The sequence below is a fragment of the Chelon labrosus genome (assembly GCF_963514085.1).
Source record: "Chelon labrosus genome assembly, chromosome: 18".
Classification (NCBI taxonomy): domain Eukaryota; kingdom Metazoa; phylum Chordata; class Actinopteri; order Mugiliformes; family Mugilidae; genus Chelon; species Chelon labrosus.
The window spans coordinates 14241971-14258884 of NC_140351.1; the positions used below are offsets into that span (position 1 = coordinate 14241971).

The 16914-nt window shown below is 40.6% G+C and overlaps 1 protein-coding gene across 1 annotated transcript; it reads right to left on the minus strand.

Annotated features, from left to right (window-relative positions):
* Nucleotides 1-2147: 2147 nt before the first annotated feature.
* LOC311503760 (phenolphthiocerol/phthiocerol polyketide synthase subunit C-like) lies at nt 2148-14581 on the minus strand (the record flags this gene model as incomplete). Its single annotated transcript, XM_084566634.1, has 6 exons — nt 2148-7664; nt 7747-7928; nt 8028-8234; nt 8424-8584; nt 14038-14191; nt 14524-14581. 6 exons carry the CDS (start codon nt 14579-14581, stop codon nt 2148-2150), a joined length of 6279 nt encoding a protein of 2092 aa, XP_084422760.1.
* Between the last annotated feature and the right edge of the window lie 2333 nt (nt 14582-16914).

Genomic DNA, 16914 nt, shown 5'->3' on the forward strand with positions numbered 1-16914 from the left:
CATGGAAAACCAGAATAAAACAGGAAACTGAAAATCTAAACACTAAACCATGAAAAAAAACCAAGACTTAACAAAATACAACAGAAAATCCAAGAGACTTAACAAAATACAATGAACAGAAAATCCAAGAAACTAAACCCATGACTGTGAAAAGACATGACGAAAAGACCAACAACGGAAGACATGACAGAAAACCAAGAACGGAGGACATGACAGAAAACATGACAGAACCCCCTCCTTAAGGGATGGATCCCAGACGTCCCTATAAAACAAAATTATCAAACAAAGAAGAAGAAACTAAACCATGATGGAAACCATGACAGAAACGAAAGACATGACGGACAACATGACGGACGACATGGAAAACCAGAACTTAACAAAATAAAACAGGAAACTGAAAATCTAAACACTAAACCATCTCTATGAAGAAAAACCAAGACTTAACAAAATACAACAGAAAATCCAAGAGACTTAACAAAATACAATAAACAGAAAATCCAAGAAACTAAACCCATGACTGTGAAAAGACATGACGAAAAGACATGACGAAAAGACCAAGAACGGAAGACATGACAGAAACATGACAGAAAACCAAGAACGGAGGACAAGACAGAAAACATGACAAAACATGACAGAAAACATGACAATGATATAGATATGCTGAATTATTTCTACACGTTACAGAAAAACAAAATGACTGAAAGCTCTTTACTCACCCATTTCCTGATTTTTATTACTTGCCAATAATATTCGTAACAAATACCTGTCCCGTCCTTGGCACATTTCCCAGATTCACAGCACTGAAATAAAAATCAGGCTCCAAACTGATCATTGATCTAATCGCCATGACCACATCTACCCAAAAAAGTTAAGGGTAATAATAATAATAAGAAAAACCTTTATTTGTCCCGCAATGGGGAAAGTTTACTGAACAGCTTACTGAAAAGGCAGAATAAAAAATAACAAGAGCAAAAAGAGTAGCTTATAAAAGATAAATAATGAAATAGAATAGGATAAAAATATTGCACGGATTGAATTGTAAAATATTGCATAGACTGGTGTCAAACTGCTGTTTTGGAGTTTTTACACCTTGTGGTGTAATAATATTGTATATACTTCCAAAATGAAGAAAAATGACCCGCACACATTCTTCAACACCAGCTATGTTCAGGTTCAGCTTTAATGACCGTGATTTCTTTATTTATTTGTATCTGAAGAAGTCATGTTTCTCTAAAATCAGAAATAATAATCAGCAAATACAGAAAAGACCAAAGCAACCAACATCTCTTACTTAATTGTTTGAGTTGCCAAAACCTAATGTAGCTTGTACCTTGTACCTCTTTACCAAAAAAAAAAAAAAAAACATTTCATTTTATGCACATTTGTATGCATTTGTCCACATAACATTCTTTACAGCCCAAAGATACACAGTGAATGATGTTAGTATGTATCTGAAAATCAAATAAAATGTCTTGGCATTTAATGGATATTTAATGATGTCGATTGATTTTAGGCAGTGAACACTCCACGATACAGAAATGTGTAGTACATGTAAAATCACATCAGGAAAATTTGGTATGATGTCAAAAAAATAGTTGCAGAACCAAATATTTGCATTTTCAGAGACATTTCTTGAAATGAAATATAATGTAGCTTTAGAATTAAAACAATGGTATATCGCATAACATATCACTACCTGCTCTCATTTCATTTATGACACGTAAGCCTTTGTGATGTAAATATCCTGAGAGAGAAAAATGTGCGATGTGATAAAAAAAAAAAGTTACATATTTTACATAAAATATTCTCAACTATTATGTGGGCAACTGTAAAGACTGTCTTCATGTTTTCATTATTAACATTTTGATAAGCAAAGAGAGTAAAACCAACAGAAAACTCAAAAAAAGCTGTGTAAAACATGTTTTTTAAAAAATATAATGCAAAATGAAATTGAACAACCAAAGCCAAAATATACACACACCAAAAAAGTATTTAAAGTACAGTATGAACTAAACAAAAATGCAACAAAGATTTTATGTTAAATGAAATGACAAAATGTTCAGTATGTCCAGTAGTATGGTGTTCTGATGACTAACTCGCTTCACACATATATGACATTTACACATTTTTGTATTTTTTTGGAGAGTTTACAGTCTGGTAGAAACATCGTCTCCATCTTCACTTGGAAGAGACTCTTTGTTATCACTGACATTTACATTTTCACCATTAGCTCCTTCATTCAGTATATCTATCACAGTTGACAGTGTGGCATTGGGATCTAGCAATTTCACCAAAGGCACATTCACGCCTCTCTGCTGAAAGATCAGATTCTGCAGAGTCATGGCCTGCATGGAGTCGATGCCTAGTGTTGAAAGCGGCGACTCTTCTTTCAACTCACTCTGGTCCATGCCAATGGTCTCACTAAAGAGAGAGAAGACATAATCGTTTGGTGACACAGAGTCTGTTGGTGTAGTTTCAGACTCTGCCTCTTTGGATTTTTGGAAGGCCTCCGTGACCAGTGCAGACAGGCGCATGGTCAATGCTACATTTTGGGAGAGGACGTTGTACCTCATGTTTCTAAAGTGAAACCTGCACACAGCTTGTTGAGGTCGGTTGAGCATAAGGCATTGCTCCAAGCTCTTATGGATCTCAGCCACATCTAACACCATCATCCCCCTTGCCTCCAGAAAGCGCTGGAAATGTTCTTTGTTCAAGAGTAGACCGAGGTTCAGAGCTCCCCAGTTGATAGACTGTCCGGGCAGCCCGAGTTTGCGCCTGTACTGACAGAACATGTCAAGGAATGTATTGGCAGCTGCGTAGTTTGTTTGTGATGCGTTTCCCAGGAAACCTGAGATGGAGGAGTAGCACACAAAGTAATCTAACTGACAGTGTTGTGTTGCATGGTGCAAATTCAGAGCACCGTTGACTTTGGGTCTGAAAACCTCCTCATACAGAGATTTGTTGAGGGTCTCAATCAGCCCGTCACGCAAGACAACCGCACTGTGAAACACTCCTCTGATTGGACAAGTGGGGAATTTGTGACCAATGACACTGATAACCTTGTGCACATGCTCAGAGACAGATATGTCACACTCCATGGCGGTGATGCTGTTTCCCCACTGTTTCTCCACATTGTGTATTTCCTGCTTCACATCTGGTTTGGGCTTGCTTCTGGAGAGGATGACAATATACTCCCCGCCCCTTTGTGAGATGAACTTGACGGTTTCAAAGCCCAGACCAGAAAGACCACCTGCCACTATGTACACTGCTCTTTTTCGGAAAAGTTGTTTTTTTCCTGGCAGTAGTGGAATGACAGACAGCGTACTGCTAACATCTTTGTTCAGAGATACTACAGCCAGTTTCTTTGAGTTGAAGTATGACTGTGTCTTGCATTCAGATATCACACTCTGGAAGGTGAAGCTTTTGAGAGAAAACTCCAGGGATTTCAGGGATTTCAGCCAGGGATAAATGTGAGGCCTGTGCACTTTCAGAGACCCGCTTTGCAAAATTACAGGCATCTGAATTGTCTGTATGTGAACACTCTCTTTTACAGTGAGCAAAACATGCTTCTGTGATTCACATACGATTACAACATGTTGGACGCCTGGAAATCTGCAAACTTTATCAGTCAGAGATTCATCAAATGGAGGTAGGATGACAAATGCCTGCATTTGATTGGCACCCCCAAAACAGCCATCGCACTGTGTGGCAACAGTCACATTCCAACCTGATTGTTGAGAGGTGAGTGCTAAGACTTTCACCAGAGCAGAATCAGACACAGAGGATATGATCCCTAAATTATGTTTGGCTCTTGGCAAGGCTCTATGTAGGATCTCCCATGCTAGCACAAAGTAGGAAACACAAGGTGCTCCTCGGAGGAATGAGAACTTTTTGGTGCTGTAGCACACATCCTCTGGAACTCTGACTTTACTAGATGCCACCACAGGATAGCAGGAAACTACGTGGTCTCCCACTCTCAGTTTCCTTACATCTTTTCCCACTGCTGTTATAGTACCGCTGAAATCAAGGGCGGTAAGCTTGTGTTTCTGAGATGAGTGTTTGTTCCAGTACAGCGTCTGGCCAAATTTCAGGTGTGAATCACTGACAGGGAAGTAATCAGATGAGTGAACACATATCTTGCTGAGTTGTATTTCTACTGATGTGCCACTAAGTAGCTCAGCCTCATCGGCAAAGTCAATGGCACTGAGGTGAATCATCTTATGTGGATCAGCTGTCTGAAATATGCAAGGTTTAGACACAGTAGAGTTAAAACTGGTCTCTGAACTATCAGGAGTTTCTGGTTGAGTTCGGACAATGGAAGGTTTCAGAACCAGCCCGTCCTTTACAACCAATTCTGGGTATTTGCTGCAAGGATATGATCTAAGAACCTCATACAGTGCTGCAATGTCCTTAGCACAGACAGTGCTTATATCAATCAGCTGAAAAGAAAGCTCTGGTATCTCAGCAGCAAACGATCTCGTCATACCCGCAAGAGCAAAACCAGCACTTATATGGTCAACTGTGATGTCAGATGAGCGGTAGGTTACAGCTCTTATGGAGTTTGGGAAGTGAATTCGCTTCAGCTCAAGGACTATTTGGCGAAAAATCTCACAGCAGCTCACCAAATGCTGCAAGATAACATCAGCCGTCAGCGATGTGAGGTCTTCTTTGCCCCACAAAAATAAGACCTCGTCAAAGTTTTTCTTGATGTCTGTGATATTGAGATTTGCCAAGAAAGAAGGAAACCCATGACTCAAGATATCTTTTGCATGAACGTAGGAAACATATCTAGATTCCGGGTTCAAATGTTGCTGCAGACCTTTAGAGATCCCTATGTGGTCACGGAAGACCAAAGCCTTTGGTGGAGGAGCAGGAGGGATATCTCGGGGGATGACACTGAAGGCATTATGATAGAAGTACTCCTCAACCACACGAGAGTGACTGCCGAGGTACTTGATTAGCACGTGCTTAACCTCAACCAACACTCTGCCTTCCTTATCCGCAAAGCAGCCACAAACCTCAAAGTGATCAACACCCACATCGGTTGCTCTCAAATAGACAATCATCTCGCTTTGCAAGGGCTCAAACACCGTCATCCTTCCTATTTTGGCAGGAAATCCCAGCCTACCAGTAAAGATGTGCTCCACAGTAACTGGGAGAAGCTGCAACAAATAATCCAACACAACAGGATGAATGTAGTAGTCATGCAAATGAGGCCTAAGTTCTTCTGGAACTGAGACAGCTGAAAAAGCCTCCTTCAGATCTTCCCCATAGTGCACATCCCCCTTATTCTGAAAGACGTCTCCATACTGAAAGCCTGCGTGAGAGAGAAGCCGATAGAACTCCTGAAAGCTCACCACAGATGTGCATCGTTTGTAAATGGAGCTAAGTGAAATGCACTGCTCCTCAATCAGCCTCTCGCCCTTTGAAACCACAGTGCCTGATGCATACATTGCTGATGGGGAAAATACCGTGAAACTAGTTTCATTCCCTGTTTGTTGTAGTTGCACCTTCATTTCAGGCGAATTCTGTCTCAAAACAAATGGGCCGTGAAAACTGACACTGAGCTGTAGTGAGTTGAGAGGCACTTTTGGCTTAGCACTGGCCATGAATGCAGCCAAGCCCAACTCAGCGTAGAAAGCACCAGGGATGATGGGTATACCATTGTGCTTGTGCTCTTTCAAGAAGAAAGAAGAGTCCGACATCAGATCACACCTGAAGATGTTGCTGTCACTTCCTGTCTGACACACCACAGGATGATTGCTGGATGTGTTGTTCTGTGCTGCTCCAATAATAACATCTCTGTCTGAGCAATCAAACTGGTATTTTGGGAAAGGCAGAGGGATTGTCTCGTACCCTCTATAAAAAGTGTTCCAATCTACCTGAACGCCCAGTTCAAACAGTTTGGAAACAACGCCCATGACTGATTCATGATCTTTCTCTGGCTGCACTGAGGCAAGAACTGCTGTGTCATTTCCCAAAGATTCCATGATGTTTCTCTGTAGTGCCCTTCTTGGCCCAATCTCTACAAAGACTGTGTTCTTTTTCCCTTTGGCTGCCGACCTCACTGCCTGCTCAAAAGTAACTGGCTCACGAATATTTCTAGCCCAGTATTTGCCTGTGCAGAAGTCTCCCTGCTGGACTTCTTTGCCTGTCACCGTTGAGAACAACTCGGTGTCCAGATTATTTGCTGGCAAGGAGCCAAGTGTCTCCTCAATTTCAGACAGAATTGGGTCCATCATGTGGCTGTGATAAGCAGCAGGGACCTCCAGCATTCGGAGGAATAGATTGTGACTGTTAGCTGAGTTACTTAGCTCTTTATGGAGGCGCTCAATTGCATCTGCATCCCCTGAGAGGGTGCAAGACTGTGGGCTGTTAAAAGCAGCAAGGCAAACTCTGCCAGAGTAATGAGGGAGCAGAGGTGTCACCTCTGATACAGCCATGTTGCTGATCACAAGCATCTTCCCCCCTGTGACTTTGCACTGGAGAGTGCTACGATAATATATGACTTTCACTGCATCCTCAAGAGACAAGAGGCCGGAACAGTGGGCGGCTGCAACTTCTCCAACAGAGTGTCCAAGAATTGCATCAGGCTTGACACCCCAGTGCCTGAGTACAGCTGTAATCCCAACCTGAACAGCAAAGAGGACTGGTTGGATAACATCTGGGCTGTTAAAGTAACCAGTCTCAGTCTCACTCTCAAGTGGATCCAGGATGTTCAGAGTACTCAGATTTAGGAAAAGCTTTGCAATCTCTTGGATCTTTTCTCTGAACACAGGCTCATGTTTTAGAAGCTGCTTGCACATGCCGTGGTAAGTGACGCCATTTCCACAGAAGACAAACACTAACCTTGGATCTGAGAGGGCTGGGCTGATATTTTTGCCCACAGCAGCTCTTAGTTTCTCTTTTAGGTCGACTACAGATGACACCACAATGGCTTTTCTGAATTTATGTTTTTGGTGGCTTCTTCTACACGCTGATGTGTATAAGAGAGAACCTAGATCAACTTTGTCATCTGCCCCCAGCTGTTTAATGGTGTCTTCCATCATCATAGTAAGAGATTTAGGTGAATTTGCTGATAGGACAAAATATTTCACTTGCTTCTCATCACTTTTTTTATCAGCACAAAACTGTATGTGTTGTTTGACAATGGCATGTGCGTTTGTTCCCCCAAACCCAAAGTTGTTCACTCCTGCAAGTCTTGGACCACAGGTTTCCCACTTTTCTGTTTCCTTTGGAATTGTAATGTTCAGGGCCTTGGTATCTACACTGGAAGTCTGATCAGAGTAGAAAAGTGAGGGGACAATTGTCTCATGCTTCATCATCAGGAGTACCTTAATGAGTCCGGCCACTCCGGCGGCAGATTCTGTGTGTCCAATGTTGCTCTTCACCGAGCCAATGCAGAGTGCCTTTGAGCCAGGAGGCCTGGCTTTAGCAATGACGTTCGAGATGCTTCCTGCCTCTGTTGGGTCTCCAACAGGGGTTCCAGTCCCATGCGCTTCAATGTACTGAACATTTGCAAGATCGGACTCTGAGTAGATTCTGCGCAACAGCTCCTCTTGTTGTGTCATAGAGGGTTTGGTGATTGGAGAGACTGAGTGTCCATCCTGGTTGACTGCAGTTTTGCTGATGATACCCCAGATGTGGTCCTGATCTTGAAGAGCCTATAAAGAAACAACATCAAAAAGATTGTTGGGTATTGATTAAAACAATACACCACTCTTATTACCCTCTGCTTATTCTGACCTTTTTCAGTGGCTTCAAGAGAACTACTCCACATCCTTCTCCTCTACCGTAGCCATCTGCTGCGCTGGAGAACGGTTTGCTTGTCCCATCAGGTGAGATCATCTTCGCCTTGCTGAGTGCAACAAAGACTCTTGGCTCAATGATGCAGCAGACTCCTCCACAAATGGCCATGTCACTATCTCCTGATAAGATAAAGCGTAGTTTATGATTTCATCCAATAATATTTTAATTTCAGCTGGGTGACAGCTTTCCACAGCAGTAGTACATACATACATGCAGACCTTGTTTAATGGATTGACAGGCAAGATGAAGAGCGACAAGGGAAGATGAACAGGCACAGTCTATAGACAGCGAGGGTCCAGTGAAGTTGAAAATGTAGGAAACTCTGTTTGCCGCAATACTCATGGCGAGCCCTGTGCCAGTCCAGTGGTTGATCACACTTGTGTGAGCGTGGGCCGCATTTGCTTCATATTCTCTGTTCATTATGCCTAAAATCGAAAAATAAAAAAATAAAAAATATTTTCAATGTTATTTCCTGATATCAATCTGTGTAACTTATTCTCTTGTAAAACATTGATTAAATGACAGTGGCAGGTTGACCCAAAATTAAATTAATGCCTGTTACATTCAACCCAGAACAATTTGATTAAAACACAGTAACCAGAAACATTCAGTACCAAAGAACACTCCCGTCCTGGTGCCACTGGCTTTTTCCATAGGAATTCCAGCGTTCTCCAAAGCCCTATAGACACACTGAAGGAGCTGTTTCTGTTGAGGATCCATTTGTTCCACCTCGCTGTCACTGATGCCAAAAAACTTGTGGTCAAATTCATTGAACCTGCCAACATACAAAATCGTAAGGAAATGAGATACACTGCCTGGCCAAAAAAAAGTCAACACCTGGATTTAACTAAGCAAATAGATACGAGCCTCCAATGGGATAATTACTGCATCGGCGATTATATTTCAGCTGGCAACAAGTTATTTAACCCCAACTGATGCAATGAGTAGCTTCTCATTTCTTAAACAACCATGTCTACAGACACATCCCGTGGTCGTGGAAAAGATGTTAGTCTGTTTGAGAAGGGTCAAATCATTGGCATGCATCAAGCAGAGAAAACATGGTGAACTTCAGGTGGCACCATGTGGTAGGAGGCGGCAGGAAAACGAGCTTGTGAAAAGACCAATTAAAAATAGCTCTTCAAGACTACTTTCAGAGCAGAAATCCAACTAAACTCAGTAATATTTGATAAAGAAAGTAAACAGGGAGGGATGGACAGAAAAGGGAGGCTTAACAAAAAAGAACAAACAAATACCGGATGAACTGTCACCACATCGAGAACTACACCGGGCAAGATGCAGACCGCAGGTGAACAGGACTCGGTAATATTGGCGGAGCTATGCAGGTGAGACAAAAGCACACAGAAGCGGCTAATGACAACAAAAAGGCCTTGGTTAGGCTAGAGACTAACATGAAGGAACTTGTGGAAAGAATGACCTCGTTAGAGCAACAGGTGGAACATGTTGAAGAGAGGCTGGGAGACACGGAGGACAAGACGGCACGGCTAGAAAGAATGGCCGCCTTCCTCCTTCATCAGGAGGCAAAGTTGGCCGCAAAATGTGAGGACTTGGATTCAAGATCGAGACGCAATAACATACGGATACATGGCATTCTGGAGGGCTCTGAGAAAAACGGCATGATAAGGTTCGTAACAGACTTCATTCACTCATCACTGCAGATCCAAGAATATCAAGAAAATCCAGAGTATTGAATGATGTTATTAAAGAGTTAGGTCTTATTGATCCATGGAGAAACAATAATCCTGGAGAAGGATTTTACATTTTATTCAAACCCACATGGTAGTTATAGATTTTTTTTGTGTATCACAGCAACATATACACAAAGTTGTGGAATGTGGTATAGAGACAATAACTATAAGTGATCACGCTCCCATTACTCTAACTGTAACAATGGATGAAGAATCTTTTTTTAAATATTGGAGACTAAATGTGTCAGTCCTATCAGATGAAAAGGTAGTAAAGGAAATAAAAGAAAATATAAAGGAATATTTGGAAATAAATAATAATGGCGAGGTATCACCAGCAACTCTCTGGGATCTGGGGAAAGCAGTGATAAGGGGGAAAATCATAGAAATAACCTCGAGGATAAAAAAGGATCGTCTAAAACAACAGGGGGCGCTAGAGAGCAAAATCAGAGATTTGAAATTGGAAAATAAAAGGACACCAAATAACTCCATACTCCAAGAACTGAAAGAAAATAGACACCGATTGGACAAATTACTAACATGTAAGGCAGAAAGAGCTCTACGCTTTACAAATCAAAGATATTATGAGATGGGGAATAGAGCAAGTCGCCTTCTAGCATTCCAACTGAGAAAGGCTCAAACAAATAGGATCATTTCAAAAGTAAAATATCCCATTTCCAAACAACTTGTGTAAAGCCAACAGAGATAGTGGAAGCTTTTGCAGAATATTATAAAGGCTTATATAACGACTTTGAGCTAAACTCCACAAAAAATAAGACTCAAGCGTTTCTTAAAAAATTAAATCTATCACTATCGTCAGAAGAAGCATCTGAAATGATATAGCCAATTACAGTACAGGAAATATCAGATACTATAAAAAATCTTAAAAACAATAAATCCCCTGGTACAGATGGGTTTCCAGGGGGATTTTATCAAGTTTTTGCAGGGGAGATCACAATAGTACTATATAGAGTCTTTAATTACGCTTTGGCATTTGACTCGCCAAAGACTTGGTCAGAAGCCATCATTTCGGTCTTACATAAGGAGAGCAAAGACCCAACTTCATGCGAGGGATATAGACCTGTCAGTTTGCTCTGCAATGATTTAAAAATATTAACAGATATAATGGCATGGAGACTGCGGAAGCATATAACTAAATTAATCAAACCAGATCAGCCAGGCTTTATTCCTGGAAGACAAGGTGCTAACAATATCAGTAGGACATTAAATCTTATCTCATGTGCCAACAACAAATCCCAGCATGCCATGTTGCTCAGCTTCGATGCACAAAAAACATTTGACCGGGTAAAATGGAGCTTCCTTTACCAAACATTTCGGGTTTCATACAACATTCATAGATTGGATAAATATGGTATACAAAAACCCCAAATCACGGATTTGAGTCAATGGGTGTTGCTCAGAATTTTTCTCACTTAAAAGAGGAGTCAGGTGGGAGATTTTACCTTTGACTTTGATAGGGAGGATAGAAACTGTAAGAATTAATGTTTTACCAAGGTTGTTGTTTTTGTTCCAGTCATTGCCTATGGTCTCTAATTCTATCTTTAAAATGTTAGACAAGATTATATCCAAATTTATTTGGAAAAAAAAGAAGGCTAGAATTAAATATAGGACACTTTTTTGCCCAAAAGAGAAGGGAGGATTGAACTTACCTAATTTAAAAAACTACTACTGGGCTGCTCAACTCAGGGCTATAATTATGTGGATTACAAAAGATACAGAGGCATTATGGGTGGGAATGGAACAAAATTCTTGCAAAAATGTACCTATAGAGTCACTTCCATTTTTGAGCAACGTAACACTAAAGAGGTTGAAGGTGGATAATGTTTGGATCAGGGGGACAATGAGAGTATGGTCAATGGTACGTAAGAAATTAAAACTGTCAAACTCCATATGTAGAGCCACCAGAATTTCGACAAACCCTAATTTTTTGCCATCTATGATGGATGCAGGATATAATAGATGGACACACCAGGGGTTAAAATATATTGCACAAGTGTTCAGGGGACAAACCTTGAAGTCATTCCAACAGTTAGCACAAGAATTTAATTTACCAGCCAATGATTTTTACAAGTTCCTACAACTACTACGACATTACCTTCAGCCACATAAGGAGTGGGAGAATATTTGTAAAACCCCATTGAAACGAGAAGAATTATTAATAGCATATACAGAGGAAGAGACAAAGAAAGGGATTATATCAAAATTGTATAAGGTACTACAACAGGAATCTAACAACAACAATTTGGATGTCAAGGAAAAATGGGAATTGGAAACAAATATTATAATAACAGATTAACAATGGGAAGAAACATTCAAAGCAGGAGATAAGTAGCCCAACATGGAGGGAGTCTGATTGGAAGATCAAAATGAGGTATTTTATCACTCCATCTATCACCTCAAGGTACAGTAATACTTCTGAGATGTGTTGGAGGGGTTGTGGGTTGGTGTGGGACTTTACTCATACAGTCAGGTCCATAAATATTGGGACATCAACACAATTCTAACCTTTTTGGCTCTATACACCACCACAATCGATTTGGAATGAAACGAACAGGATGTGCTTTAACTATTTACATCCACATCAGGTGAATGGTGTAGGAATTACAACAGTTTGTATATGTGCCTCTCACTTTTTAAGGGACCAACAGTAATGGGACATTGGCTGCTCAGCTGTTCCATGGCCAGGTGTGTGTTATTCCCTCATTATCCCATTTACAAGGAGCGGATAAAAGGTCTAGAGTTCATTTCAAGTGTGCTATTTGCATTTGGAATCTGTTGCTGTCAACTCTCTATATGAGATCCAAAGAGCTGTCACTATCAGTGAAGCAAGCCATCATTAGGCTGAAAAATCAAAACAAACCCATCAGAGAGATAGCAGAAACATTAGGTGTGGCCAAATCAACTGTTTGGAACATTCTTAAAAAGAAAGAACGCACCGGTGAGCTCAGCAGCACCAAAAGACCCGGAAGACCATGGAAAACAACTGTGGTGGATGACCGAAGAATTCTTTCCCTGGTGAAGAAAACACCCTTCACAACAGTTGGCCAGATCAAGAACACTCTCCAGGAGGTAGGTGTATGTGTGTCAAAGTCAACAATCAAGAGAAGAATTCACCAGAGTGAATACAGAGGGTTCACCACAAGATGTAAACCATTGGTGAGCCTCAAAAACAGGAAGGCCAGATTAGAGTTTGCCAAACAAGATCTTAAAAAGCCTTCACAGTTCTGGAACAACATCCTATGGACAGATGAGACAAAGATCAACTTGTACCAGAGTGATGGGAAGAGAAGAGTATGGAGAAGGAAAGGAACTGCTCATGATCTCCCAATTTGTGTTCCTAAAGTATATGTTATGTGTATGTATGTTTGACATTTTGTGTAAAATGTATGTTTGACATTTCGTGTAAAATAAAAAAGTAAAAAAAATAAAAAGCAGAGAAAACATCTAAGGTGATTGTAGAAACTACTATAACCGGGTTAAGAACTATCACACGCATTATTAAAAACTGGAAGGATAGTGGGGAACCATCATCTTCCAGGAAGAAATGTGGTCGGAAAAAAATACTGATTGATGGTGATCGGCGATCACTTAAAGGTTTGGTGAAATCAAATCAAAGAAAAACAACAGAAGAACTCAGGGCTATGTTTGATAGTGAAAGTAAGAACATTTCCACATGTACAATGTGAAGGGAACTCAAGTGATTGGGACTGAACAGGTGTGTAGCCTCAAGAAAACCACTAATCAGTGAGGCTAACCGGAAAAAAAGGCTTCATTTGCCAGGGAGCATAAAGATTGGACTCTGGAGCAATGGAAGAAGGTCATGTGGTCATTAGCTGATAGAATTCCCTTTTTGATTGAATTATTGGTTTCTCTTTGTGTACTCTACTCTCATTTCACTTGTGTCTCATTACCCCTCTGTGCACTTGTGTGTGTATATATATTTCCCTGCCTTTCCCTTTGTTCTCCGTCATGTTGTCTGTTGTTCTTCCTAGCGTTCTCTTCGCTTCCTAGCGGAAACTCCAAATCCATGACTCAGTTTCTTTCATAATGTGAAGAAACTCCCTCTTTATTTCCAGTAATCTAAAATCATTTACTGTTTTTTTTGTCTCATTTTTTACACCATCATATGTTTGGTTTAAAGACACTGTGGAATATGGCAGCATTGTAGCATTTCATGGTCAGAATTTCATTTTCAAGGCATGTATTAGATCATTCACATCATTAGCAAGTTATACCATCACAATCACATAACTTAAGAAAAGGTCAGTACTAATAAATAATTTGAAAAGCAGGGGACACACTAGAAACTTTTTTTTGAACACGTCCAAAAAAGTTTTCAGGTGTCTTAATAACCCAGCGTAGGGGGCAGCGTATATGTAAGAAACAAACACCATGCGATTATGAGGAGTGGAAAAAAATACTCTATTAGACTATATCTATGTACATGTATACACATAAGGATGCTTATCTAAATAGGCCATATGATAAGATTTAAAGACCATACCCATCAATGAGCGCAGCCTTGGCTGTGCGGGATTTCCCGGGTTTGCTGTCATCGGGATCATACCAGCTGGCTAGGTCAAATCTCTCTTTGGGAATCGGCACAGAACAGTTTCTCCCCTCAACCAGGACCTTCCAGAAATTGTCCAGGCCTTCACCTGTTGATATGACAACGTATTTATAATACTTTAAAGGTCCAGAGAATTGATTGTTTTATGGGACAGATGGTAGATTAATTTAAACAAACAAAAAGATTTCTTGTTTATACATTTTAGATTTGGCAAGATTTTAGTTGTACTAATCCTGATGCTTGTTGAACACATTTAAATCGGTATGATCTATTGTGTAAATTGTCTTTGTGAATTCTCTAACAACAGTATATTGAGGCATTTTTGTCAATGCAGCTTGCATTAGGGCAAATTAGTCAGTGAAATAGTAAAAGCATGAACAGCAAATCAAAAGAGAAACTAAACTCTTAAATCATGCTGACCTCCTGAAAAGTTGCATCCAATTCCCACCACAGCAATGCTATCTTCAGCTTCTTCCATCCTGACAGAACATCACTGAGAAAGAAAAATCACAAGTCTTCAGAGAACCGTCACTTCAGCATGACACTTAAAATCCAGCCAACATCTTACAAAATTAATTCTAAACTGTTTAATTAGTCATGCACCAGGGCATCCTTACATCCATGCCACCCGCTCCTTCCGTCTGTGATGGTATCACTGCCAGGCCTACAGGTTGACTCTTATAGCCAGCTTCTTCATAAAACATTGATTACTGATTGCTTACGTGGCCATGGAGATGATTGACTCCAACACACATATTTATGGCACATTGCAAATGATTAGACCAAGTTTAAGGAGTAAAACATTACATTACACAATGGGGTCACTGGTTTCATAGAAACTTAATTTATAACTAACAATCGGCTGTTTTAAATTAAGCCTCACAACTTATTATTTAACCCGCCTTTCGCCCAATGACAGCTGGGATAGGCTCCAGCAGACCCCGCAACCCTTCACAGGAATAACCGGTTACAGAAGATGAATGAATGAATGAACTTATTACTTATGTAATGCCTACAAGTGGATGTGGCCTGTATTTAGTAGATTAGACCCTGGACAAATCAACTGAAAAATCAATCATCATCTTCAGATGTCTTTACAATATCCAGTAGACTTGATTCTTTACAATTTAAAAATATCATACACAACAATGAATACAAATTTATCTTTTCAACCCATCACGGTAAATGGTCTGAACTGCTATAGTGCATTTCTACCTTAGTGGTACTCGTTGCTCTTTACAGTGTTTCTTTCTTACCAGTTCACACACACAGATGGTATTAGAACTGCCATGCAAGGTGCTCGTCTACCCAATGTCGGGTTCAGTGTCTTGCCCAAGGACACTTCAGCACGTAGGGGTGAGAATCAGACCACCAACCCTGCCATCAATGGGACACCTGCTCTACGAACACACCTGGCCATTGAAACTGTAAATAAAGACTCACAGCAACAAATAAACACCACATTTGAACGGTTTTCATTTCAAAATTATGAAATGAAAATCGTCTCTGTGACAAGATAAGGCTTAACTTTTATAGAAGGCTGTATGAGGACATATCAAGAATGTTAATCTCTATTTTACTGCCTTTATCAGTCTCCTGCAAGCACACAGATATTATATGGCAGCACTAAATTTATCTAGCACTATATATAACAATCTTACTATATACATACACTCCTGATCAAAAGGCGAGAGGCCTTGCTGATGCAGCTCAACAATCCGACCGCGTTCAAAGAGAGAAAGCTTTTTTGCATTTGCCATCAGGAGGTCATGACAGTGTGGGTACCTGACAGAAAATGACACTGAATCTACATTTTTGCGAAGATTTGGGCTTTTAAAGGCTGTGGTCTTAAACTTTTGATCAGCTGATGAACAGCCTATTTCAGTTTAATGGTTGTTTGCAATAAATTGCTTACTAAAATTTTTTTCTTGTCTCACTCCTATTTCTTCTTTTTGCATTTTGAAGCACTACTTAGAACCTTCTTAAGATCCAACAGTGCAGACGGTAAATTCTTGCAATTTTTCAACTGGTCTTAAAATTTTGATCAGGAGTGTATATAAACACACACACACACACACACACACACGCACATATACATATATACATATACATATACATATACATATATATATACATACATATATATATACAAACATACACACACACACACACACACACATATATATATATATATATACATACACACACACATATATATACATATATATTTAAAAAAAAAACAAAAAAAAAAAAACGTCCCTCTCTCCCTCTTGGGGTGGTATCTGTGTCATCCTCAAGCTCGGGTCCTCTACCAGAGGCCTGGGAGTTTGAGGGTTCTGCGCAGTATCTTAGCTGTTCCTAGGACTGCGCTCTTCTGGACTGAGGCTTCTGATGTTGTTCCTGGGATCTGTTGGAGCCACTCGCCCAGTTTGGGGGTCACTGCCCCGAGTGCTCCTACTACCACGGGGACCACACTCGCCTTGACCTTCCACATCTGTTCCAGCTGTTCTTTCAACCCTTGGTACTTTTCAACCTTTTCGTGTTCCTTCTTTCTGATGTTGGCGTCTGCTGGTATCGCCACAACTATCACCACCGCCTTCTTCTGCTCTTTGTCTACCACCACTATGTCCGGCTGGTTAGCCAGGACCTGTTTGTCAGTCTGGAAGCTGAAGTCCCACAGCACCTTGGCCCTGTTGTTCTCAGCCACCATCTGTGGTGCGGCCCATTGGGATTTGGGTACTTCTATTCCATACTGGGTACAGATGTTCCTGTACACTATTCCAGCCACTTGGTTGTGTCTCTCCATGTACG